The 25,447-nt window shown below is 42.2% G+C and overlaps 1 protein-coding gene across 2 annotated transcripts in view; it reads right to left on the bottom strand.

Moving 5' to 3' along the window:
• cables1 (Cdk5 and Abl enzyme substrate 1) overlaps positions 1-24,689 on the bottom strand; it is a 29,344-nt gene extending 4,655 nt beyond the window's left edge. The window contains exons 1-7 of one of the 2 annotated variants that reach the window (XM_049598521.1): positions 23,951-24,689; positions 13,308-13,379; positions 13,073-13,165; positions 11,814-11,891; positions 5,326-5,434; positions 3,402-3,558; positions 3,131-3,234 (exon numbers count right to left, since the gene is read on the bottom strand). In XM_049598521.1, the coding sequence (XP_049454478.1) occupies positions 3,131-3,234; positions 3,402-3,558; positions 5,326-5,434; positions 11,814-11,891; positions 13,073-13,165; positions 13,308-13,379; positions 23,951-24,540 (1,203 nt within the window). In that variant the 5' untranslated portion in view covers positions 24,541-24,689. The remainder of the gene's footprint in view (positions 1-3,130; positions 3,235-3,401; positions 3,559-5,325; positions 5,435-11,813; positions 11,892-13,072; positions 13,166-13,307; positions 13,380-23,950) is intronic. The other variant, XM_049598522.1, reaches the window with a different exon arrangement.
• Between the last annotated feature and the right edge of the window lie 758 nt (positions 24,690-25,447).

Genomic DNA, 25,447 nt, shown 5'->3' with positions numbered 1-25,447 from the left:
ATTAATCCTCCAATGAAAATAGTCCCCATCAAATTCATTTCAGTCAGGAACACTTTGATTTACAGTATTATATTTGGTAGCATGGCTCTGTTCTGGGGCCTCTCTGCCTTTCCTCAGGCCTACAAAGAAAGCCTCTTCCACTTGAAAAAAGCATAAGGCAGAGAGAGCACACCTGTCTGCCCTCCCACACGCATACATGAAAAGCATATGGCAGAGAGAGAGCAAACCTCCCTGCCCTTCTGCGGGCCTACATGGAAAGCCTAAGGTGGAGAGATCACACCTGTCTGTCCTTCTACGTGCAAATTAGGAAAGCCTGAAACAGAGAGAGAGAGATCAAACCTCCCTGCCCTTCCATGCGCCTAAATGCAAAGCCTAAGGTGGAGAGAGCAGCAGCAAAGACTCCCCGGGAACAGAGCAGCATCAGTGACAAACAGAAATGACATTAATAAGTCAGACACAGCATGAAAAGGAGGAGCTGGGGTGGAGACAGGTTGCAGAGCAGCTTGCAAAGGAAGCAGCAACAGTGGGCAGGCCAGAGCAGTTTAAATAGGGTGTCCTGAATGAGATTCACCAATTGGTGGCATAGAAAGGAATCATGTGATCTATCAGCTGACTCTCTTACATCAATCAGCTGCATCAGTTGATTGGGCTGTTTGAGATCAGCTGATGTAGCTGGGATGTGAGCGGAGCTTGACATCGTGTCCTGCCTGAACTAACACTATGCTCAATTATTTACTCCAGTTTGAGACTTGCTAAAAACTACAACTCCCAGCTGTTTTTGAAAAAAGAATACTGAGTCTTTTGGGTCTGAGTGAAACAGATAGAGGGGTAGGGATGTTAAAAATACTGAGGGATAGTTTGATCTATCTTTCGTTAGGATTTGTTGAGGATAAGTAAAAGTTGAGTACTTTCAGCCTTTTCTTTTACAAATCTAGAGACACAAAACATACTTGTTTGCTGACTGAGCTTCCCATGTCTCCATCAGGCTTCTATTAAACAGTGCTTTGTGCTTGTTATAACATGCTTTGAGTACCAGGTGGGTGAGTCACATTAAGACAGAGCCGCCGTAATGAGTGGCTGCGAGTTTGGGTTTAGTTAAGACCCCTGAAGAACAAAGTGCATTTCTAGAAATTTGCTGACTCCACAACTTATATTTAAGATGTTCAAGAGGCAAAAGGAATCTTTGCTGCTAGATCTGCCAGATTATTCTGATTTATCACAACCAGCATTCACCAGTATAATTCCTGAGAACTGAACATGGAAGCTGTTCTAAAAAAAAAATAAGTCAGACAGACAGAGCAAGAAATACAAGCAGTATTACTGTTACAGTAAAAATAATTAAAGCAATTACCCAACATGTCCTTTGTCAACACCCATTAAAGTTTCCAGACCAACCTCTTGGTTTAACTTTGACCAAACTGCTTGCTGTAGCTGTGCACGCAGGATTATTACCAACACTTTGGCTGCACTCACTTTCAGTTTGACCTCCAACACTTCAGCCAGATTATCTTAACCACTTTATTTGGCCTGCTGGTTTTCTTTATTCACCCTCACACACACAAACACACACACACACACACACACTGGCATATATATCTCCAGATGGCTGTTCCATCGGTGTGTGGCACCTTGTATGATAGCCTTGGCCACCAGTGTGTGAATGGGTGAAAAGAAGGGCTCGTAAGACTAGAAAAGTGCTATACAAGAGCAGCTCATTTACAAAACGATTAATCGAGAGAATAGTCTGCATTAATTGACAGTTAAAAAAAACTGTTAGTTGGTCCTCCTCTATGGGGAATACATACATTTTTCAAGCTGACAGAAATGATGCCATGTGTACAAAACACCACCAAAGTTGTGAGACACTACGCAGCGAGGCTAAACGTACAAGAATGACTCTTTATATGCATGTATGGTACTGCAGGGATTGCCTGGAGCGTGAGGAATGATATCCACCCTGAACATCACACAGCTGATCATGAACCGTGACGGAGAACAAATGCTTATCGATGGCCATAGCCCCGAGAAATGAACAGGAAGAACAGCACTAACGCTGCGTGACAGAAACACTCTGTGACCATGTCTCACACTAACTTATGTCACCACCTAAAAATATTTCATTATTCCATGTTTGTTCTGTGAGGGTCATATTACACAAATCAACAAGAAGCCACTAAACATTAACCAAACATAAACATAACCATGTTTAAAATGACTTAAGTGATGTTTTTGTTGCTTCATATTCATGGTTCCTCAATCGCCCACAGAGAATAAAAACTATTATTATCCCCAGCTTGAAAGTTCAGTCAGAGAGTCGTGTCTACTACGCAGGCTGTGTCCGACCTGTGAAATGCTGAGAATTTACTGGTGCCATTCCTGTAGTAAACACAATGGCCATTGTTGTGAGACGCTGGCTTTTGTAATCGGAGGAAGAGAAGTAAAAAAAAAAACAAAACTCATAGCCTGGCCTTGACTTAACATTTCAACTATGTCAGTCCTTGTTGTGTATTCTGCCAGTCTCCGTAACAAAAACAGAGCCCAGGAAAGAATTAGGTGGGAGTCTAGTCTGTTTTTTTCCTTCTCCCCAACCACAATAAAACATCCGTTCTTTTCCGGATAAGTGCGAGAGTGATAAGTGCTGAGATTCAAACACTACACTGACTGTTGCTGTGGTGAAGTGGCTGTTTTTTTAATGGCTACTGCCCACTATACTGAGATAAAGTGTATTCATTCAGGTCCCAGAAAGAGGGAGAGAGAGCCTGCGCCAGTGACCTTGCTGATTAAAACAGCCTGAAACATCCTCCTGGCTCCTTTTCAAAAAACAGCTGATAAAAGTCCAAAAGAAAACTGTCGAGGCAGACAAATCTTTCCAGTGTGTTATTGTTCTCGGTTGTGGTGGGAAAACTGAGCACAAAAGGTCCATACTAACAAAAATAACCATTGAAAACAAACAAAAAAAAAATGCATTAACGTTGAGATTTCGCAGGACATTTCAACAAACCACGTCTGAACAGATGTGAGTCTGTTTCAGAGAATTATGCCGACAACCTTTCCAGTCTGCTCTCAAGAGGACTTGCTGTTGTTAATGTTGCTGCTGCTGGTGTTAGACGCAGCTAGAGCTCTTTCTCACCATGTAGGAGGGGAAGATGAGGACTCTCTTGTGTTTTCCACAAGGCCACTGTGGGTCATCCAGCAGATTGGGGTCATACTCCCGAAAATCCCCCAAATCATTCCCTGCCATGAGCACAAAAACAACAGAGGTTGAGCCAGAAGTTAACATTTGCACTACACAGTATTTTCCAATAAAAATACACTGAATAATAAGATAAAAAACAGCTGAAGGTGATGAATACACAACATTTATAACGAATAAGTTAAACTGTTGTTGGCATTTGACTAACCTGTGTCTAAGCTGCTCTGGTTGCTGTTGGCTCGGCCCAAACTGAGGCTTCTATGGCTGGCGTTACGAGACTGAGAGAAAGAGGAGGTGGAGTCGATGGTGTTTCTTCGACCACCCAGAACATTAGTGGGGTACAGGAACTGGGTGTAGGACACAGTCTGCAGACAGAGGTGTAGTTAGAATGTCTGCTACACCAAAGCCTAAAAGGTTTGCCATTTTAACACATTAAACGGAAATAATATATCTTATTCACAGCAGCATTTTGAAAAGCAGAAGGTACTAATAACATTAAGGGTGGCCAGAGTCCCAGTATGTTATACCAGTAAGCCAGCATGCATAATAATAGGAGCCTGGAGCTGACTTTCCTGACAGGAATGCAGTTATTGGTAATGAGATTAATTAGACCTAGGGTTTCGTGCTATGACATGTCAGATGCTGCTGAGAAAAAAGCCTTTTGCATGCTTCAAACATGATGAAAATTGTGTTGATTTACACCACATATGAAACACATAGCACAGTGCAATGTTTAAGATATACAATTTAGTATTTAAAGGTAAATGCAAAGGTTGACAAACTAAGGGTTGCCAACTTCCTGGAACAGAAAAACAGAAATGGGGAAGGGGGGGCTATATGACTATGTATCTCCTGATGCATGTTGTTTTTGATGTCATAAATTCCTCTGTGACTAACGGAGAAAACCTGGTGTCAGATGGTGCAGTTGTCTTGTACACATCACACAATTGTTTTCCCAGAGAGCGGTGCAGGAATGAGTCTTGAAACCTGACAGTGAGTTAGCATCTTAGCCCACCCACTTCCCTCGTCTTGAAGTTAATGGGTCTTTTGAATGGGTTTTTGGTTATATGCCTGGAATAAGGTCTGTGGTTAAAAGACAGTTTGTTCTACGACATAAAACACATCAGTGAATACCCCACGTGAAAATTTTGAAGGCTTTATGTGTCTTATAAAAGATGGTTGCTAACAAATGAGACTACTAAATAAGTGGTGGCGATGTTAAAGTCATGCGACTGCGGTGTAGTTTGTTTATAGCCTAACGTTAGCTTCTCACCATGGCAGTTACATTAACGCTTCAAAAATCCAAAAAGCAGCGCTCACTGGTGGAGATTATCTTGCTGAACAAACCATGTATGAATCATAAACCTCTGACTTGCCACAGAGTTTATTTTCGGCAAAAATTCAATGGAAAAAGCCCATTGGCGTTTTGACGAGGGAACCAGGGAGAAGCTAACTTCCATGTCGGCCTTCAAAAAAACGTCATCCCTAGAGCACTTTATTCCCTCTGATATTTTGTAATCTCTTCTATGTTTTGCTGCTAGATTACCCAGGGTGTCTACAGATTTAACCAAGTTAAATTTAAGACTTTTTAAGACCTTTTTAACACTACCTCATATGAAATTTAAGACCAAACCTGCAATAGAAATACAAATTATATCTATATATTTGTGTGTGTGAGAGACATGTGTAAGTACTCTTTCCAAGTAAACACACTGATGTCAGTTCAAAATGAACAGTAAGGAAAAATGACAACAATTGGTTGAGTTTAAGTTTAATGTGTTTAATGTAAAAAGAAAACACAATCTCATCGCTGTCATAAATGCTACCCAATATTTATTATTATTGCTATCTTCGGCATTGGATCTTCGAGGCTGGACAATGTGACCAAAAATATTCAAGACCCATCAAATCTGAATTTAAGACATATTAAGACTTTTTAAGGACCTGTAGACACCCTGTTCAAAAACTTCATCCTAGTCATTTCTGGCATTTTCATTGTGTTAAATAAATTCCTCTTGTAGTAACTGAAGTGACATTTAGTGTATAAAGAATCATTTTCTTTTCATTAAGCAGCTGAAATGCAGGTAGCTCAGTGTAACTCTGCACACAGCACTTTTCTGCTGGCATCTCACCTTTCCATCGGCTCCTAACTCCACTCCCTCCAGCCCGATCACCATCTCCTTGGCACTGACGCCTCCTGATGGGTGCCGCTGACGCCCTCCTCCTTCCAGCTTTACATCCCTAATGAGCACAAGACGTTAAAGCCTTCACTGCACGTACAAACCTTCCTACAGCTTCTTTTAACGCCCACCCGTTCCCTTAACTTGTCGCTAAGGCCTAGTTCTTGCTCACCTCAACATCTCTACCTCACAGATAGGCCCCTGTATCGATCTGTGTTCATCAGCTGGCCTAGTTTCTGTAATTGCCTGTGTCTTTTGGGTGCGTCAGAAATAAAGAGCACCCATGGGAGGAAGGATGGAGGGAGAGTACGGTTTCATTCGAGACTCAGCTGCTGCCTCACCAACGTCTGGAATGCCATACTTCTGTGGGAGATTTGCAGGAGGTCAAATGCTCTGCTGGAGAGTAAAGTGTGTCAGTGGAGCAAACAGAGAGCCCTCCACTGCACACATTTTGGATTGGCCAAATATTTCACTATTTAATGACTTCTGCTGTACAAAGGACTGGAGGGACTGCATGCTAAATTAAACTGTGTGCCTATTAAGAAATATTCAATTGGCATTTTTATGTTTAAATATGACGATAAAACAACAATATTAACCATAGCAGCAAACTTAACAGCAAAATAGAGCTGGATAATACATTGGCATTATATCAATATCATGATTTTGTATATTGCAATATCGTAAGTGTTTAGCCTAGTTTCAAAGTCTGCACTACAGTAAAACAATGCTGCAGTGGTATACTGTGGTATGAAAATTGGGAGTTATCATACTGCAAACATTTGCATATCTACGAAACTGAAAACAAATTTGGCCAGATGGAGAAACTCACCTTTATTTTATCTATTCTCAAAAGGAGGACTTTTTACACATACTTCCATTTAAACAAAATGGTTTCAAGTTTCAGTCGTAATCTGTTCAACCCCCAAAACCTTTGTTTTCATTCCTTTCAGGGTCACTGTAACATATTATAATAACTGACGGGCTCTGGTACCTTTCTGCATTGGCGGTACTGGCAAAATGACAGTCGGGGCAGCCCTGCATGTCTGCGACTGTCCGACACTGCGTGCACAAGTTAGATGTTATTCCTACATATCGTGTGAGGACCTGGAAATGATATTTGCAAATTTTGTACAGCTTCCTGTGCCTGCTACGTGGTGTTACACGGTACTCAACACGTGTTAAACATGAATTATAATGCTGTATGTCAAGTGTGGACCAGAGTCCTACACTGGGTTGGGTACCCGCAAAAACAGCTGATTTGCAGGTGGTTTTTAAAAAAACATTTTTTCCCGGGTTCGGATCTGGGTGGAAAAAATAACATGCGGGTCGGATCGCGGGTTTTAGATAAACACATCAGTCATTCGTTCGGTAAACTACAGATATCTTTGTCATTATTTACTCTCTGAGGATCGCCGCCGCTATTTCGCAATGGTCACTGGTTCAGCTGTTTACATGCGTTTCACCATCTAATAACGCAATTTGTGATTGGACGACAGAATCAACATGGCTGACATCATCTAACAAGCGCCGCTTCCAAAACAGTAAATAATTATTTAGGTATTTGAGAAATAAGTGGATAAAACGTACAACTATCACTTTATAATGTTTCTGAAGTGTTTCCCTGATGGATTACTTCTCTCCTCGATGGATTCTACAAACACGTGACGGCTCGTAACTGCTGAACGTCGCTCTGGACAGAAAGGAAGTCTATTATTACACATGTAAAGTTCCTTTACATAGATTATAAGTTTAAAAGCATTAAACGTAACAAACGAGTGCTTTTACACTCGTATGGGAGAAGAACACAGAGGGCTGATGATGGAGCTGAAGTCAGGTTTTTATTGTGAGAGCTGCTTCATTCAGGTCGTTGTTTACTCACTGGCACCTTAACTGTGGCGATATGCTGTTCAATATTCAGCCAATATGACCCAAAATGACTACTTTAAATCCGGGTTACGGGTCGGACCGGGTTGCGGTACTAATTGGCCTGATGCGCAGGTTTGCGGTTCAGGTGCAGGTTTGTACGTCGCCGGGTCGGGTCGGGTCGGGGCGGATCTTGAAAACTGGACCCGTGCAGGACTCTGCTTTGAGTGACAGGCTGTCTGCAATGCCTCGCTACAGTCAACACTACAATAGCGTCGCTATATCGATACCAAGGTATTTGGTCAAACATATTGTGAAATCTGATTTTCTCCATATCCCCAGCCTTGTAGTCAAGTATCCTCATTAAAGAATTTGTTACTGCTATGACCGAACATGTTGGGATTTAATTTCACTTAATGATTTTTTAGGTCATTGCCAGTAGAGACGAATGAGTGTGTGAACTGACAGAGCAGATTACATGCAGTCCACTTTATTCACACACTCACACACTTTCCAGCAGTTTGAGATTTGTCTATTTGACTATTAGAAAATAGAAATACTCAAAACAAAAGTAGAGTTGGCATTCATATTTCCAAACTATAAGGTGAGAATTTTTTCATGGTAAAATGATTCCAAGACAGAAGACACAGACGGCCAAATATCCACCTGTGTTTGTGTGATAATAACTCCAGCCTTATTTTAGCTCAATATTTTCACTGTAGTGAAATTTCAGAAAGTCAGCAGGCAGCAGACATTAAATCGTAACACTGTCTTTTTTTTCCTACACCTCCCTTATCGTCCCTCACACGGTCTGTCTGTCTGTTTAAAATGGTGCCCAGATAAATAGAAGAAGTGACTCGGTGGGCCCTCACATGACTCTCCCAGTGTTTTGATGACATTTGGGGCCAATCTGTTATAATGAAAACAGAGTTATTTGGCAGACAGGCACGTCAGGACACAATGTTGACAGATGCATCATAGACATGAAGATCCCCAGGCAGCAGACGTCTTACAGAACACTGGAGATTAAATAAAAAGAGGGAAACATAAAAGAGATGGAAAGCTTTCTAGGGAGAGAGCTTTTCTACGAAGCGATCCAGAAAATAAATTGTTGTGCTTCAGTCTGCCGAGAGTACAGAGAAATGAAAGGAAATTATGAGAGAAGCTGACATTGCTTAGTAACATGCATGGATAGGAATCATTGGCTTCAAACATCTGTATGTTAGTAGTGTTATAATGTATGCAAAGTGCTCATCGTGCCCTATCAAATGTTGCTAAATCCAGCATCAAGCAAACAAACCATAAATATTAGCATGACTAAAAGAATCTTGACCCTTGCTGTCTGCTTTACTACCAAATACTTAACAGCTCACATAAACAGTTTAAAGTTGGCTTGACTGGCTTGTAATAATATTCCCCTGCAGTCTTACCCAAACTTCACCCATTACAATAAAGTTATGAGCAACATTAAGTTATACTTTATTAATCCCTGAGAGGAAATTTGTCCTCTGAATTGGACTCATCTAACTTCGACTACCCTTGAATGCCAGGAGCATTACCTCACATGCATGTTTTTTTAGGGTCACAGAAACTCAAGTATATGAGGAAACCCATGCTGACACAGGAAGAACATGCAAAGTCCACGCAGAAAAGCCACAGTTGATTCTAGCCCAGAAGCATCAAGCTGTCACGAGACAGTCATGCCCCGCAAACAAGTGTCCAATTAAGCAGCATGTTAGCCTGCATAGTTTAATATTTTCTTTCCCCAGAAGGAGTAATTTGACATAATGTACAAAAAAAAGACTATTTGAGATTTGAGATTATTTCCTGCCAACAGTTGGAGGAGATGATTAATACAACGCACGTCAGTACACTAAATTAGCTTAGCTTTAGCCTGGGTGCGAAATTAACTTTTCTGTCTACTCGCCCACGTGGCAAGAGAAAATTCTAATTTACCATCCACAAAACATATTGCCATTGCTTTTTTGTGGTGAGTGAAGCAAATCTATCAGCCACTTGCATATTTTACCACCATTTAGTTAGTGGATGGTGCTAATTTTGCACCCAGGCTTTAGCTTAGCTTAGCATGAAGACTAAAATCTGGGAAAAAAACACTGTCCTGGCTCTGTCCAAATTAAAAAATCCACCTACCTGCACATCTGAAACTCAGTAATTAGCATGTTTGATGTCTTTAAAACAAAGCATAAAAACACTGAGCTAGTTTTACGGAGAGTTGTTCTGATACTAATACCAGTATCGGAAATACTCCCGATACTGATTAAAATGCTGGGTCAGGTATTGGCGAGTATGCAGGCCAATGCCCTGATTCCAACTATGACATTTATTATAAACGTTTTTAGTATTTCACACCCATGTAAAACAGCAGTTTTTCCGGAAATGAATCCTTCTTCACGGCTCTAAAACAGCAGCCTATACAGTAAGTTGTGCTGTACAGCCACTGGCAACTACTTTTTTAGGGCGCCAAAGAAGAACTGCTTTCCGATACATCGTGAAACATTAGCCAATAGGAAAATGGCAGCAAATATTATTAAATACGATATTTTACACTGGAAAGTCTCACCAGTTTAGGGTTTAACCTGAGCCGTGCCATACGATGATAGCAATTACGGGAATCACCAGAGGATCCATGATACGATATTATCACGATACTAATGTCACAATACAATATTACTGCGATTTTTTTTTTTTCAACTGTAAATTAAGTCGGGAGCAGTCTATCCAAGATACAGTCCCTCACATAGCCCCTTTTACACTGCCAGATTTTCGGCGAATGTTGGGCTGTTTTGCCGGCAAGCTGCGAGCGTTTATACATACAGAGCCGTATTGGCGAGTTGATCCGAAGTGCCCGATTTTCCGCCTCGTAGGGTAGACATATTGGCCGAACCCTTTTAGTTTAAAAAGACCGTTTAACCGTCAGATGACGGGGACGGTAAGGAACAGGCCGACTTACGAGAGAATCTCTGAAGGACTGACCAGCCGGGCTTCCCTCCCATGTCACTGTTTACATCACACGCTGAGCTACACGTTTTGTTACTTGCTCACGCCCCCCATTGCCCCGAAAAAGGCGCATTCTGTATAAACAAAAGTAGGCAGGCGGCATTTTGCTGCACTCCCCGATTTTGTTTTTATACTGCTAATGCTGAAAGAAGACTGATTGGGCTTCCCTGCGAAAAGGGCCTTTTTTTTTTTTTTTTTCTCCTTCTTTTTACTTTGAGCTTTAGAGGTGCTAGTAGGCACAGTGTCGGCTAGCTAGTTATGATAAGCTAATCATCTCCTGGCTGTAGTTTCATATTTGACAGACAAATTCAAGAGCTGTATCAACCTTTCATCTAACTCTTGGCAGGAAAGCAACTTTAAAGTCCAGTTCTTTAATCATTCACTGTTGTGGGGATGATTGTCCCCATGTTATGTCCTCATACGTTTTTGGGGCCCACACCAGACTGCTGTGCAAAATTTGGCCATTTTTGTTTGTTCATGGGGCTGTTGTTAAACTAAGTATAGAGACAGAGAGACAGAATAAAGAAACTAAATTACATGCAATCAGCCTTTTGGGCCCAGTCGTCTAATAAAATGTTATTTTGCAGTTACAACAGTTGACTGAGTTTGCCAAAGTCTAACCGTAAACTGTCAATTAGCAGCAATGAGCAGTCAGATGTGCATATTGGATAGCCCCGGGGGTTTATTAACCCTTGACCTTGCACTGATTGGCTGGCTTAGGAAATTCCACAAACGGATTGAGCCTTTTATGCTCTTCACTAAGCCCCGGTGTGGTGCTTTTCTTTCTGAGCATTGTATTCTCTGGTGTTTATCTGTCCCCTTTCTCTTTCACTTCCTCCAAAACACACCGTTTCATGTGACTGTGGGGCGTCAGAGCCAAGGCCATACCAGAGCTATCCCCATGTAAGTCAGGTGGGTTCCCATTACATGGAGCCTTGTGTTGCTTTGAAAGAGGAAACAAGCGTCATCTACAGATAAGCCAGAGATGTTTTTTTGTGCGAGCACCAAGAAATGTGAACTATAAACCGAGGCAAAGATTAAAAGATAAATGGATAATCATAAACTGTCATTACTGTGTGCAGGGCACGCAGCAGAAACTCCAGTCTGCCAGCATCTGATATAATAAAGGTCAGTGGACAACACATAAAAGTAAGGCTAATAAATGTAGGAAGAAAAGGAACCTGAGCAAGGTGAATCTTAAACGCTATGCAGCAAAGCCAGCGACAGATGCAACAGACAAAAATGGGTGGACTTGAACAAAAAGGAAGAGCGGCCAAAAGCCACCGGAGCCATATGGGAAAAGCAATACAAGCAACAAGCACTGGGCAACAACATAAGCTATATGAAATTAAACCTCTAAAGCCCATTCCAGCCCGCTTTTTTAAACATTTATTAAACCTTAATGTAAAAATGCATCCACCAAAACCAACCCGTAGCAATGTATGCACCAGTCAAAGGAGAGTACATCCACAGAAAAGAGGGATGAGAAAACAAAGGGAAAGAGGGAGCACAGGCTGGAGGAGGATACAAAGTTCGGCATGCTGTAGGATACATACCCTGCTTGGCTACAATCTCGATAGGGCAGGACAGAAAATACACTATAGAAGGATCTTCTGCCACTGATAAGGACTATCCTATAAAAACAAAAATGGCAAACAAGCTAATCAATATCTATCTGACAAGATCCACTGGTTAAAGTTGGAGAGAGTGTGTAGCAAAAATAAGAATGAAGGGAATGAGCTGAAACTTGAGTACGAGAGTGTGTGTTGTCTTGTGGTATTGCAGCACATGTTGCATATATCAGTGGTTTGGGGGTAACAATGATGCATTTTTTTAATAACTTAAATTAGCATATGCTACTTTTAAAATACACTGCCTTGTACCTGTGTAACCATACAAACAGTATCCAACCAGTAAACAGATTTCAGCTCTGACAACAATCTCAAAATTACTTCTTTTAATAGCTGCTACTCACAGACACATGACGAATCTCGCCACTCGAAACAAAATCAACATCAGGACATGAATAACATGTGAGTCACGCCATGTTTCAGCATCACTTTATCACCAAACACTTCTTAATAGTGTGGAAAATCCAGCTTGCAGTTATTCCACATCAGACGTGGATGTGGATATGAGGAAAAACAACTTTATCTATCAGGAGATCAAATCAAACATGGGGAACTAATCAAGATGCTACACTTACTGTCTAAACAAGAGATGCTGTGCTAACTATCTACACTTTAGAAAACAACTCAACTGAAAAATTACTTTCTCAGAAAGCACCGAAACTAAACTCTGCATCACAAACTGAATTAGATTTCAAATCCGAAGAATGTGACGTTGATACTGATGAAAATCACCAGAGCGGTCAACACTTCCTGGGCGTCCTGGCCTCGATTAAACAACCATCTTTCCTTTGGTTACTTTCTGCACACCCAGTGAAACATCATCATTAACACCACTGTGTAATGTCTTTTATTTTTAGGGATTTGTGTGCTGCATACATGCTTATATAAACTGTGACACAATGACATGTGATTTATCTTTTAGTGGTGATTTCATGGTGCGATCCAAACACTTCAACAGTGACCAAATAAAGATCAAGATAAAACTCAATCAGATTACACCCTGTGTGAATGGACAGAATTCTCAATTGATTACATTTTATTCATGAGTCAGTATGACATGCAGTGAATTGGCCAGGCCTTGTAATGTGAGAAACATCCAAACTGCAGCTCACTGACTGGGGCAGCCTGCCATTATTCACTGAGGACTTGTATTGACTAAGGGATGGCGTTGTTTGCCTTCATACCTTCCATTGCGCATATCATGTTGCCTCATGTTCTTTATGAAGTGAATCTTCTTGAAGCTCTTTGGTCGGGGTGAACCCGATAGGGTTCGGCATCTAAAATATAACACCAAAACATCAGTAGCTTATAAAACAGAGAAACTATGCCAGTGGGATACATTACATTGAAGTGAGTGTCTCAGAATAGACAGGGTACAGTAGCAGACAATGTGGACAGTGTTTCCGAGCAGTTTACTACCTGCGTAGAGGTGCATTCTCCTCAATGTCCTCTAGCGTTTCAAGCGAAGAGCGCTGAGAGATGAGTCTTCGTCTGGGAGGACGGACAGAGGGGAAGTTTGAAGTTAGCGGATATACATGCACACTGTACAAACTGTCGTTCTGCAAAGCAGCTTTTAGAAGAACTCTGTGTCCCTGTTTTTTGCTGAACACATGGACACATGGACCTGCAAAGCAATCTGATTAAAAGGCACAACACTAAATCAAAGTATACTCGCAGCACAGCAATAACTAAAGTGGAGTGGGCACCAGAAATCCATCCATTTCCTAATAAACTGAAGTTAATCTAGCTTTTAGAGTAAAACAAAGTATCAGCATTCACAGTGCAGGGAATTTCAACTCAAATCTCTCTTTATCTACTTTGTGTAAAGCAATGGGCCAATAACTGGATAGAGGTGCAACCAACCTCACTGTGCTTTTACGAATCTACTGAGAAACATGGGAGATACCTATCGCTCATTTTCCAGCAATAAACATTTTGTTCTGCCTGAGAACGAGATGAATCTGTGAGCTCATGTTTTAATTTGCTCTGACAGATGCGTCTGGGCCCCTCCCGTTATAACACCAGGCTGACGAAACTCAGATCAAACTGTAAAACTTAACAGTGCTGATCAAATATGAATCATGATTATGTTCCTACACTGCCAGGAAACATTCAGAAACACATTTTAACTGTCATTTTGGAGAGTTTGTGACAAGGTGGCAAAACTCCGCCCCAACTTGGAAGTGTTGCTCAGTGCTACGTCACGCATTCCATTGCTTTGGTTGGTTGTAGGTCTATCCAGCTGTATCCTGAGGCATTTTGGTCTGCACCCAGTAATAAATTTCACTGGAAATTGAAAATGAAAGAAGTGGTTCCAGCAGCCTCTTCCAGCTAATTTGCAATTGTGAATCAGTCTGACAATGCCAGGCTACAGTTTGTTGAAAATGTCTGACATTTATTCAAATAACATACCCAAGTTTTTGGTACAATACCTTTCTCGATACCTGAGTTTGAGGACTAGAAGCATATGTAAGCCGTTTTTTAAATTTAACAAAATATGTAAAACTCAGTGTTAAACAATGAATTGTGCCTAAAGTAAACGTGTTCGAAAGTTGGAATAGTTTCTTTATTTCTGACAAAGATCTAATCTAAAAATCTTTTCAATACCTGACGCTACGGACACATTTCGGTCAGGCCTCAAACAGCATTGAGGTTCGATACAAAGCCCTAGAACAAAGTACGTGTGTGGTCACTGAAGGCCTTGGAACAAAAGGTCAAACAACTGTGTAAAATTTTCACCCATCTCAGTCTGTTCTGTGGTTAATTTACAAAACCAAGTCTGGGACAGTCGGGTTATGACCATCCATCAACACCGCTGTCTGCCTGTGTGGTCAGTCATCACTCCTCAATCTTACGTACATCACAGAGAATTTTCCAGGATCAGAGCTGCTAAGAGGATAACGAGCTGGCTCGCCAAGCACTTTGTGTAACACATTTTGTCACAGATGGCCTTTATTTCACACTTTAGCTGCAAGACTCAACAGGCTAGTTGTGCTGGAGCACTTTTTTATGATCGGCTGCCAGTTTAAGAAACAAACCCACATGTGATAGCTAAGTATGCCTGAGCTGTTCCAAAATTAGGTTGTAATTGCATGTTTAGCACCACAATAACAACATAATCGGAGTCATTAGCAAGACTTACAGAAAAGGCCACATTTAAAAGTAGTGGAAATTAACACGTTGGTGGTCACATAACAAAAGCCTGACACGTTCTCCCAAAGGGGCCTATCTGTCATCCAGTACTGAATAAATCTGCAGCAGAGTCAGAAAGGCCGAGTAAGAGCACAAACCAATGTCTGTCGTAGTGTATATCATCTCAGACTGTCTGATTCTTTTCATAAGTCACAATGTGTCGTAACACTCTAGGCTCTGCAGCACTGAGACAAGCCGATGACACTTGCCCTGACCCGCCCCCTCTTCACTGAGCATTTCTGCCGAAGGGGGAGACAGCGGAGCGTAAAGCAGAGTGGCTGGTTAATAAACGACAGAGCATGAGGACAGATTAACAAAAGATGACTCTGTCCTTGAGGATCTCCCAGGGTTTAAACCAACACGAGCTGAGTGAGCAGTGTATATCGGAGGAAACGGAGTGAGATAAGTGTTTACACGATGAGCCCGACTGTTGGAGCAGACAAGAAACCGAGAGCCATTATACTGGCTCACCCCTCTGCACTGTATATTATGACCCTAATGATCATAAACTGGAGCGAAGAGCATTGAGCTCTGATAAAGCCCATGAGCAGAACAATGGGCAGCTGACATGGTTGCAATGAAGGGGCGTGACCTCTGCGTGAGCGTCAGGCGTGTGGGATCATGTGTTTTATGGTCAGTCTTACATCATCCATCTGATGGAGGAGATAGCTTGGCTGACTGAGGATGTGAGACTACATGTACTCCAGGAGGACAAGGCTTCTAGCTTTCTTGGAATGGTGCATCACTTCATTCCTAAAACTATTTTATGTTAAATTAAGCTTTAGAACAATTTAATATTTTAATGAATTTACAGGGTTCAATATTAATGGGTTTTTTTTTCATTTCATGTACAAATTGACTTTAGGCAAGTAGATTTCTGCCCCACATGCCCAAAGTTTTTTTTCTATTTGCCCCTATACAAACGGTTTTATTCATTTGTGGTTATCAAATAATGATAAGGAGTAAAGAAGGGAGGGGCAGCCCTGCTGTTGGCTCTTGTTATGGCACTTCGGCTACGTTTTTTGGAAACTTGATGTGCGTCTGAAAAACAATCTTGTTGTATCTGCCCTGCTCCCAAACTTGTGGCAAACTGTGCAATACATAGTCAGAGTTTCACCCACATTTCCTACTGCCATACAACTTCACTCCTGTTTCCAGCATAATTGAAATTCTCATTGCGCTTCAACTCATAAACTTTGTCTTTACCTGCCACCATTTTCTCACGAGCACCCGATCAGCTCTGGAAAAACAATATCTTACTATATAATGACAAAAACTCTGTGTGTGTGTTTGTTCCACGTTTTTCTCCTCACTGACTTGGTCAATCCATGTGAAATTTGGCACAGTGGTAGAGGGTCATGGGAGGATGCCAATGAAGCAATATTACATCAATTGGCCAAAGGGGGGCGCTATAGCAACCCATTGAAATGTCAAACTTTGAATGGGCATATCTCATGCCCCGTATGTCGTAGAGACATGAAACTTTGCACAGAGATGCCTCTCCTCATGAGGAACACATTTGCCTCAAGAACCCATAACTTCCGCTTATATAGATTTTCCACCATTTTGAATTTTTTGAAAAACACTTCAAATGGATCTCTTCCTAGGAAGTTTGAGCGATCTGCATGAAACTGGGTGAACATAATCTAGGGAGCAATATCTAAAGTTCCCTCTTGGCAAAAGTTGGAAAACTTCCTAAAACTGAGCTTCTATAAGGCAATGAATATTGCGGAGGGCGTGGCTCATCACATAAAGGTGTATAACATCTCAAGGGTTTCACCCATCACCACGCAACTTTGTAGGCATATGACCACACATAATCTGAGGGGACCCCTCCATTATTGACCCCATCAAACAAAATGAGGGCGCTAGAGAGCTCATTTCTTATCTAGGCCTAACCGCCATATGGATTTTTACTACACTTGGTAGATATGTAGAACAGGACGCCTCAAGGTGACTGGAGAAATTTAACTCTAATTGGCAACTCTAATTAAAGCAATCGTACTATCAACTTCACAAACACTCTGTCTGAATACATTGCTCTTCTTAATGGGTTCAGTTGACTATTTAATCTGCAGTTTCCTATGACCTGTATCCCAAACACACACCATGTGAAACTGTACGTGGGCAACTGTGCACTCAATGGGTATGGACTAGTGTTAAATACTTTTGGACTACTTGCTAAATTTACCAGCTCGACGTAGCATTTTATTTGACCCAAGCAATCCTTGCAAAGCGTGATTTATCAATACAATGGGACTCTGACATGGATCACACTGTCTCTAGATAAAATCAAAGTAAAATCACCTTTTCTTAGTCTTAAATCCAAAACTGAATACAATTAGGCATCTCTCTCTAAAGGTTTAATGTAAAGCTGAACAAATGAACATTTTAATATGAATGATGGATTAAATGGCTGATGTGTAATGTGAGAGGCGCTGCTCATAGTAATGAAACCACAGAACTATCACCCGACACTGCAGTTCTCCACAGCACTACAGAACACTTTAGATTTTTTAAAGCTTTTAGTTTTGGTTCATTTTCACTGTGAGCTACCAACCAGAAACATAGTTAACATCTAGCTGGTGAACATGGTGGAGCATTCAGCATGTAAAGAGAAACTTCTCTCAGGAGTGGGTGGTGACCAAACTAGAGCTAAATGCTTATGTTTCTCTGTGTATAAGTGAATAGGCAACTATTTGCCTTTGTATGGTGATGATATGTCCCTGTTGTGTTCACAGCTTGTGGTGCTCACACCAGTTGTCAGAAAGTCACTTGATGCAGGTTTATATAGGTGTAAATGTGGAGTTTTTCAAGTCTATCTTAATACATTACTCACACACTAATATACACATTGAAAGAGTTATTGTTTGCTGTAATCATTCCTCCTGTCCATACTCGCTCTGAAGCAATGACTTCTATAGCTCTTGTTCTGAGTGAAATCCATCATGAACTTCAGCAGTCTGTTCAGGAATCTTCCAATTTTGCTTTTACTGTTAGCACAAATTCCTTTTGTGTTTTAGACAGGGTATTCTTGCAGAGTTGTACTGGTGTTATAGTAACACAAAGAATGAGTTTTACTCTAAAAAGCCACTTGATTTCATTATTAAACTTGTGAGCTTTGGCAAAATTTTGTCTCATCTCTTACAGTGAAGGCGTGATCACTTTATGGACAGGAGAAATGGCTGCAGCGACCATTAGCTCCCAATGCACATACAGGCATAAGTATTGTATTAAAAGACTTTTTAAAGAATCCAAACCTGTCCTATAAAAAAGGTCCAGTGTGTATTTACTGGATTTGAGGTTGAAACTTCTCCCGTGTGCAGGGCGTGTAGGAGAACTACAGTGGCTGACCTAGAAACCTGAATGGCCCTAGCTAGAGCTGATGTTCGGTTTGTCCCTTTTGGGCTATTATAGAACAACATGGCTGACTCCACTGAAGAAGACCTGCTTAGTACATAGATAAAAATTACTCCTTTTAGTGTAACGATTCTTAATTCCAGGTAATTATAAGCTAATAAAAACATAGTTAGGAAATTATATACCTTTTCTGTCAACAGATGCCCCTACATCCTACACACTGGGCCTTTAACTGTATCCCCTTATTCTAGCAATTTGTCTCCATTTCTCTGTGACACTTTGTCATTATTCCAGTCCAAATCTCAGTGCATTGTTACTGATCTCCAAAAAAATCATTCAGCAGTTGGCCGAGGGGCATGTTCCCAGTTCACGAGGACTCTGCTGAACTGTGAGGACTTTGATCCAGGCGTTGTAGATGAACAGCAGCAGGACGTGTTTTTAATGCAAAAGATGTTTTCCAGGCCGGTGCAAATCCTACAAACGATAACACTGCCCAGGCCACTCATTTACATCAGACATGACTCCTACCAACTAAGGTTAGAGCAGTCTGGATCTACCCAGTCTGACATTAACAAGGCCTGGTCAGAGGCTTCAAAGAATCCTCAGTGTAAATCAGTGTCAGGGTGAAACAAGCGTCCCTCAGTATCTCCGACACAAATCCTGCTATTGTTGCCCTCAAAGTGATTTTGTTTTAGCATGTTTTATAAAAGCAAACACAGTGCTGTCCTCTTGCTATTAAAATGGTTCAAAACGCTATTGATAATCCTGTCTAGCATGATGCCAGGCAATGAAGCTATAAAACTCAAGTGGACTATTTAGTTGTGGAGCTTAAACAGTTTGTCACGTACATCCTGCTGGCAGTTTGCCACAGGACAGAGTCTTCTGTTTTGTATTTTGAGAGTCACTGAGTGGAAATAAATGTAATGTGGTGGGTTTCTTGACACAAATACAGCTCAGGCGAACGGTAATGTGATTATTCTGATAAAAAAAAAAAAAAAAATCAGTCAGAGCAGTTCAGCCTGTCTGATCCTCAAACACGCTGAGTACAAATGGTGTGTATCAGCAGATTTGAAAAACAAATAGGCAAAAAAGAAAGTTAGCGAAACAGAAACACAAATAAAATTGTTCTGTTAGCTGTTCAGGGTGAGAAACCGAACAAGCCATGATGTGGAAATTTAACTCCGGGGTCCAATTTGTCATTGTGTGAAGGAAAACACATGCTGACCCTTGTTACTCAGTGCTATACTTGAAGCGGGTCTCAGTCAAATCTTAAGGGCCTTTCTGAGGCTTTGTTGACAGTTCAGACACTGAGAAGGAAAATGAAGCATTCTTATATAATCCTGTGATTATGCCAACCATGATCTCAGCGAACAACAATCAACCTCATAACCAGAAGTATGTGACCCATTCGCAGAAAACTCCACAGGACCATTATAATGGCTTGTGCTGCTTGTTTTCCAGCCACAGTCTCTGCTGCCTCATGCTAAAAACAATCTTGTTAAAGTACTGCATGAGTCTGCACTACCTACTGGTGATGGGAATGTAACTAAAAGAGGAAGTTAGACAGAAGACCTGGGTGTGTTTTAGGGGGGAAAGGATGAAATGAAAATAGCTCGACACCTAAGGCAGACAAAGCCAGATGGTAATAGGTATGCTATATTTAAAGCTGCAGCTCTTGCCGTGCTGATTCATGATGGATGAAGGCTGAGGAGTGGAGGGAAAGCTGAATATGAAATCATCCATCATTTTCATGCATTAGACTCTGATGAGGATATGCTCGAAATCAGCTTTGGCCTCAGAAAGTCTATTTTGGCAGCACATCAGAGGCTCTGCGACTTCCTGAATGGGAGCAGCACTGAAGGCCAAAAGTCTGAGGGGAGAGTGTGTCTCTGATGCCCCTGGGAGAGGAAGTAAGGCACAGAAAATACAGAGCTGAGAGCCAGGCTGCTTCTCAGAAAGCCTGGGCATCCTGCCTCTCCCAGCCAGGGACCTCTGGACACGTTTCCACCAGCTGCCCTCAGAAAACAAACCAGGCACTGTGCAGAGCGCTCGTCTGTCTGCGCGCCGGTGGAATATGGCCGCGCTCCATCAACAGGTTGCTTACTTCTCAACATTAGAATTAATTTTGTGTGGACGTCCTCCAAGCAAATTCCAAAAGCAGGGTACAGTCGGGGTTTAACAACTTCAGACTGTTTACTGACGGAGCAACAGAATGGCTGTGTAGTGATGCGATGCAACACTGTGGCTAAGGCTCGGTGTTAAACCTTAATACGTTTTTTGGTACCAACTGAAATGTGTCTGTAGCACAAGTTACTGAAAATTAAGATTTAAATATATTTGTGATTAACACATGAGAAGTTTGGCTTCTTTTGGTAGCTGCGAAATATGCTGTAATGTAATCACTTGGGGCATGTTTGCACCATCAATGTACATCCACTGAAGTGCTTGTATTTGCCACTGACAGGCTCAAATGATCAACAGCGATATGAAAAGGATCCCTACAGAGATAGACCTTTTTCTTAAAGAGTTAGATCCTTTTTCTTTAACCAGAAACAGCCCTGAATTCGCTATCGTCAAAGCCACCAGCCATTTAAATAAACAGTAATTTCATCATCGTAAAACACACTTCATTAGAAGTCAACGGAAACAAAGTAAAACTTACAAAAGTCATATTGCTTCGTCTTCCCACTGTTCTAACAATCATCAACTGTGCTTAAATTCAGCCATTATCTACTCACCCATATGCCGAAGGAGGCTCAGGTGAAGTTTTAGAGTCCTCACATCACTTGCAGAGATCCAAAGGGAGAGTGGGTAGCAACACAGCTCCACCTAATGGAGGCTGACGGCGCCCCAGATTCAAACGTCCAAAAACACAAAACTGAAACCACAAAATATTTCCATACTGTGACCTGTGACCAAGTGACCTGAAGCCCCGACATAAAAAGTTGTTTGGAAAAACGTCATTTGAACTCTGTTTTTAGCCTCATTGTAGCCTGCAGCTCTAACTGCCTCTCTGGGCACAGCGCTGACGTGTGCATGTGTGTTTTTCCAAACAACTTTTTATGTCGGGGCTTCAGGACACTTGGATCACTACGGACGAGCAGTATGGAGATATTTTGTGGTTTCAATTATGTGTTTTTGGATGTTTGAATCTGGGGTGCTGTCAGCCTCCATTAGGTGGAGTTGTGTTGCTACCCACTCTCCCTGTGGATCTCTGCAAGGGATGTGAAGACTCTAAAACTTCACCTGAGCCTCCCTCGGCATATGGGTGAGTAGATAATGGCTGAATTTTCATTTTTGGGTGCACTATCCCTTAACTCACCCTGTTAGATGTGAAAACATGCTGGCTGCATACATTCTAAAATTACTGGGGTTTTTTTAAATGGAGTCTGCTGGCTGTGGCGATAGTGATTTCAGGGCTGTTTCTGGTTAAACAAAATGGATGTTCATCTTTAACAAAAAGGTCTATCTCTGTCGGGATCCTCTTCATAATGCTGTCAGACACTTGGAATAATAATCTGAGCCTGTCAGTGGCAAAAACAAGCACTTTTAAAGGACGTACATTGATGGTGCGAACATGCCCCAAGTCATTACATTGCAGGCTCTCACTCAATACTGGACCAATTTCAAAAATTGTTGTTCCCATGAGTCACTCGGACACAAACACCTAAAAATGAGGGTCCAGGTTGAAAAATGCAGAAGTTATCGGTCCTGTGAGTGTGCCCAGTTGTAGATTTTTGAATTTCCACTTCTCTGAGTATTTTAAGTACTCCTCGACCATGCTGGCTCAAACGCTGACGCTCCAGAGCAGCGAAGAAAGGGCCCTGTGGTGAGACCGCTCTGTCAACTGCTGTTTCCAAAGTCAAGAGTGAACTTTGAGTCTTGACTTTAAAGCCAACATGAACAGGAGGTCTTTAAAGTGCTCAGGAAAATGGAAACTGAAACATTTCCAATTCCATCTATTGAGGAAGACTGTGTGATAGGATCTAAAAGTCTAGAAAATGGAGCTACTAAATGGACTTCATGGGGAGATTGTTCTGTCAGCTAATGTTAACTGTATTTTAGGCCTGTGGGTCGCTTTAACTGTTTAATTCAAAGCTGCAGTAAAGGGTGTTGTAATGGACTGTTCGTCACTGTGAGGGGTTTCTGATGTTTTGTTTAATCCCTGTACTTGTTGAGTGTCTGCACACTGTAAGTGGTTTCTCAGAAAAAATACAGAATGCATTTCTGAATGATTAATGGTGTGTCTTGGGTCTTATATAACTTCTTATAATGCACTTCTTTCACTATCAAAAAGAACAGATTAAGACTTTCGGAAGCTGTTAGTTTGGCAGCGCAATTTCCATGAGGTCAGGAAGGGGAACTAAATGCTTATTGAGTGTTTCACCATGAAGCAGAGCTTCCTGAGAAGTCTGGCAGAGACACCAGAGGGAGGAGAGAATTTGGGTAAGAGTGGGGCTCTGAATGGAAAGCAGAGAGGAGAGGATTAGACAGCAGGTTCTGACAGCGAGAGAACCACGAGAGACGACTGTTACTGACAGCTGTCCTGCCGCGAGGGTCAGGCCCTCCAAACTCGCCCTGTGCCTTCAGTGTGAAGACAGAGAGGACAAATAAAAGACATCCACATGGAGCTGCTAGCCCCTGTTGTTTATGTAGTTGAACAGTGGTGTAGGGTTACAGGATGTTTACATCACGCTGAGGAGAAGCAGACAGCAGGTGTGGGACAGGTTTTTCGAATGCCATTTGCTAAAAATAATTTGAGGTCTAGTGAATTTGACAATGAACATGAGAGCATGTGCACAAGTAAGGAAGAAAGAAACTGCTGAGTCTCCTCTCTGGGGAAACTAGGTTACAGCTGCTGGATCTGTGATCATAGTGCACTATCTGTCCCTGTGCAGATCAGTGAGTCACAATCACCTGTACGCAGTAAATAAACAAACACCTGAACTTTATCCTGCTGCTATGGTGTTGCATCCAGACAGACTGTGCACCTTTCCAAAGCAGCTGACTGTGAAAACCTGCAAAACTCTTCGTGCAGAGCTCATTCATTCAGGGCTCTGGTTAGTGTGGTTGTGAGGAAAACACAAACACTTCAGGCACTGGGAGTTCATAATAAAAGCTGTTCATCATGTTTTACAGCTAATATCTGATGTGCCAAATTGTGAAGCGCACAGGGAAACCTGCTGATCTACTGAAACTTGACAAATGAAATCATCTGCAGGCTGGTAAAAACTGCAATACAAGATCTGTCAGTGTGTTCTTATGGATATTATTTTGTAAACACATGAGATCATGACAGCTGTCTGCAGCACTGGTGACTAAATTACCAAATGTGCATGCTACTGTGCATCTCTGCTGATCTGATTAGTTTGTTTGTCTACTATGATGACATCAATGTACAGTTCAACGGCCTGACAGTGCAGATCCTGCAGACACGAGCCTGCACCTTGAGGTTACACCAGTCACACTGTACTGCATGTTCCCACACACCACACAGCTCACACAGTTACCTTGATCTCTGCAGCTCTATCGCAGAGTTGGCTATCTGTCCGCCCTCCAGGCTGTAGTTCTGGGAGGTTTGCCTGGAGTAGGAGGCAGGAAGGATTCCCTGAGTGTACGTCTGCAGCCTCCCCCGAGCCGACGCTGGGACCGCGGAGAACGGCGAGCTGAACGTGGAGGGCACGAAAGCGTCGCCCTCTGTGTCTGCACCCGCCGGGGCAGCCGCGGGACCCGTCCCAAAACTGGCCCGACTGCTGTTAAGGAGAGCCTGGTTTGCAAAAGCGAGCGCCTGGGCGGCCGTGGTCGCCGCCGCCGCCGCCGCAGCCGCAGCAGCTGCAGCTCCGGCGGCGCCAGCAGCTCCGTACGCCGAGCGCTCCGGAGAAACCAGGCTGTGTCTAGTCCTGGCTTCAAGCGACTCATCCTCCTCGTGCTGGTTGTCTGCGTCGTCTTGCACGGGTCGTCCATCCAGAGAAATGTTGCTGAGAAAAGACAACGCCGCTTGCCTCCTCCTCGGGTCTATTCGTTTCCGCGTATGCTCGATACTGGAGTGCTTGATCTGTAGCGTGGCTGTGGATGTGTTGCTGCTCGTGGCAGCCGCCATGGTCCGCTTCCAGTGATCCGAGTCCCCGCAGCAGCGATCTTACCTCAGTGACATTAATATTGTGTTAATCGTGCTTGTGTTGGTGAATGGTAGTGGCCTGTCTTTTAAGTACATGCGTTTAACTGGGTGAAAACAGGCTGGTCACGTGTGTGCAGTATTGTGGCAGCACAGGGAAAATTTGGACCAATGGGCTGTCAGGAATACATGTAGGTTTTTTTCTTTTCCTGACTGCTGATGCCTCCACTCGCGTCTCTGACAGGGTATGCCAACATTACATAAACTGAGCCCGGTGTGTCTCAAACAGTCTGACCTGCACTCTATCAGCCCCTAAACAATATTTCATGTTTTTTAATAACAATTTATAAAACACATCCCCGAGGAGACATGTTTTAGATGATGCTGAGGAAACTTTGCAGCCTTCTGCATGACTACATTTCACCTGAGCTGCGTGCTGCCTGCTCAGTGCGCACAGGGAGCAGCTGTGTGCGCGGTGATCAATGGGCGCTGACACAATGAGCCTGGCTCTGTTTGTTTTCAGAAAATAGATCATTTTCTAAACTGTACAAGTCAGCATCTCTGCAGCAATTGCGCCATCTGTCTGCTTGATATGCATTGCCTATGTTGCCTTTTTTTTCTTCTTCTTCTTTTTTTGCCATAACCCAGATGAATGTGCCATCTAGTGGATTTTGGGTGACAACCACAGCAGCTCATGCACGGACACACAGCAAATACTGATCGGTTTGAGCAACGTTTCATGATTTATTGGTTATTAAATACCTTTCAGATGCTTTCAGAGTCTTTAGGGAATGTTCCCTAAAGGTTATTAATTATTTAATTTAATTCATTATTTTTATTTTTAAATACATCTAAATAACATATAGACAACCTTTAGGGATCATTCACTGAA

Source organism: Epinephelus fuscoguttatus, linkage group LG15, assembly GCF_011397635.1.
Source record: "Epinephelus fuscoguttatus linkage group LG15, E.fuscoguttatus.final_Chr_v1".
NCBI classification, from domain to species: Eukaryota; Metazoa; Chordata; class Actinopteri; order Perciformes; family Serranidae; genus Epinephelus; species Epinephelus fuscoguttatus.
The sequence above is the reverse complement of the archived record's forward strand: the minus strand, read 5'-3'. Positions and strand labels throughout refer to the sequence as shown.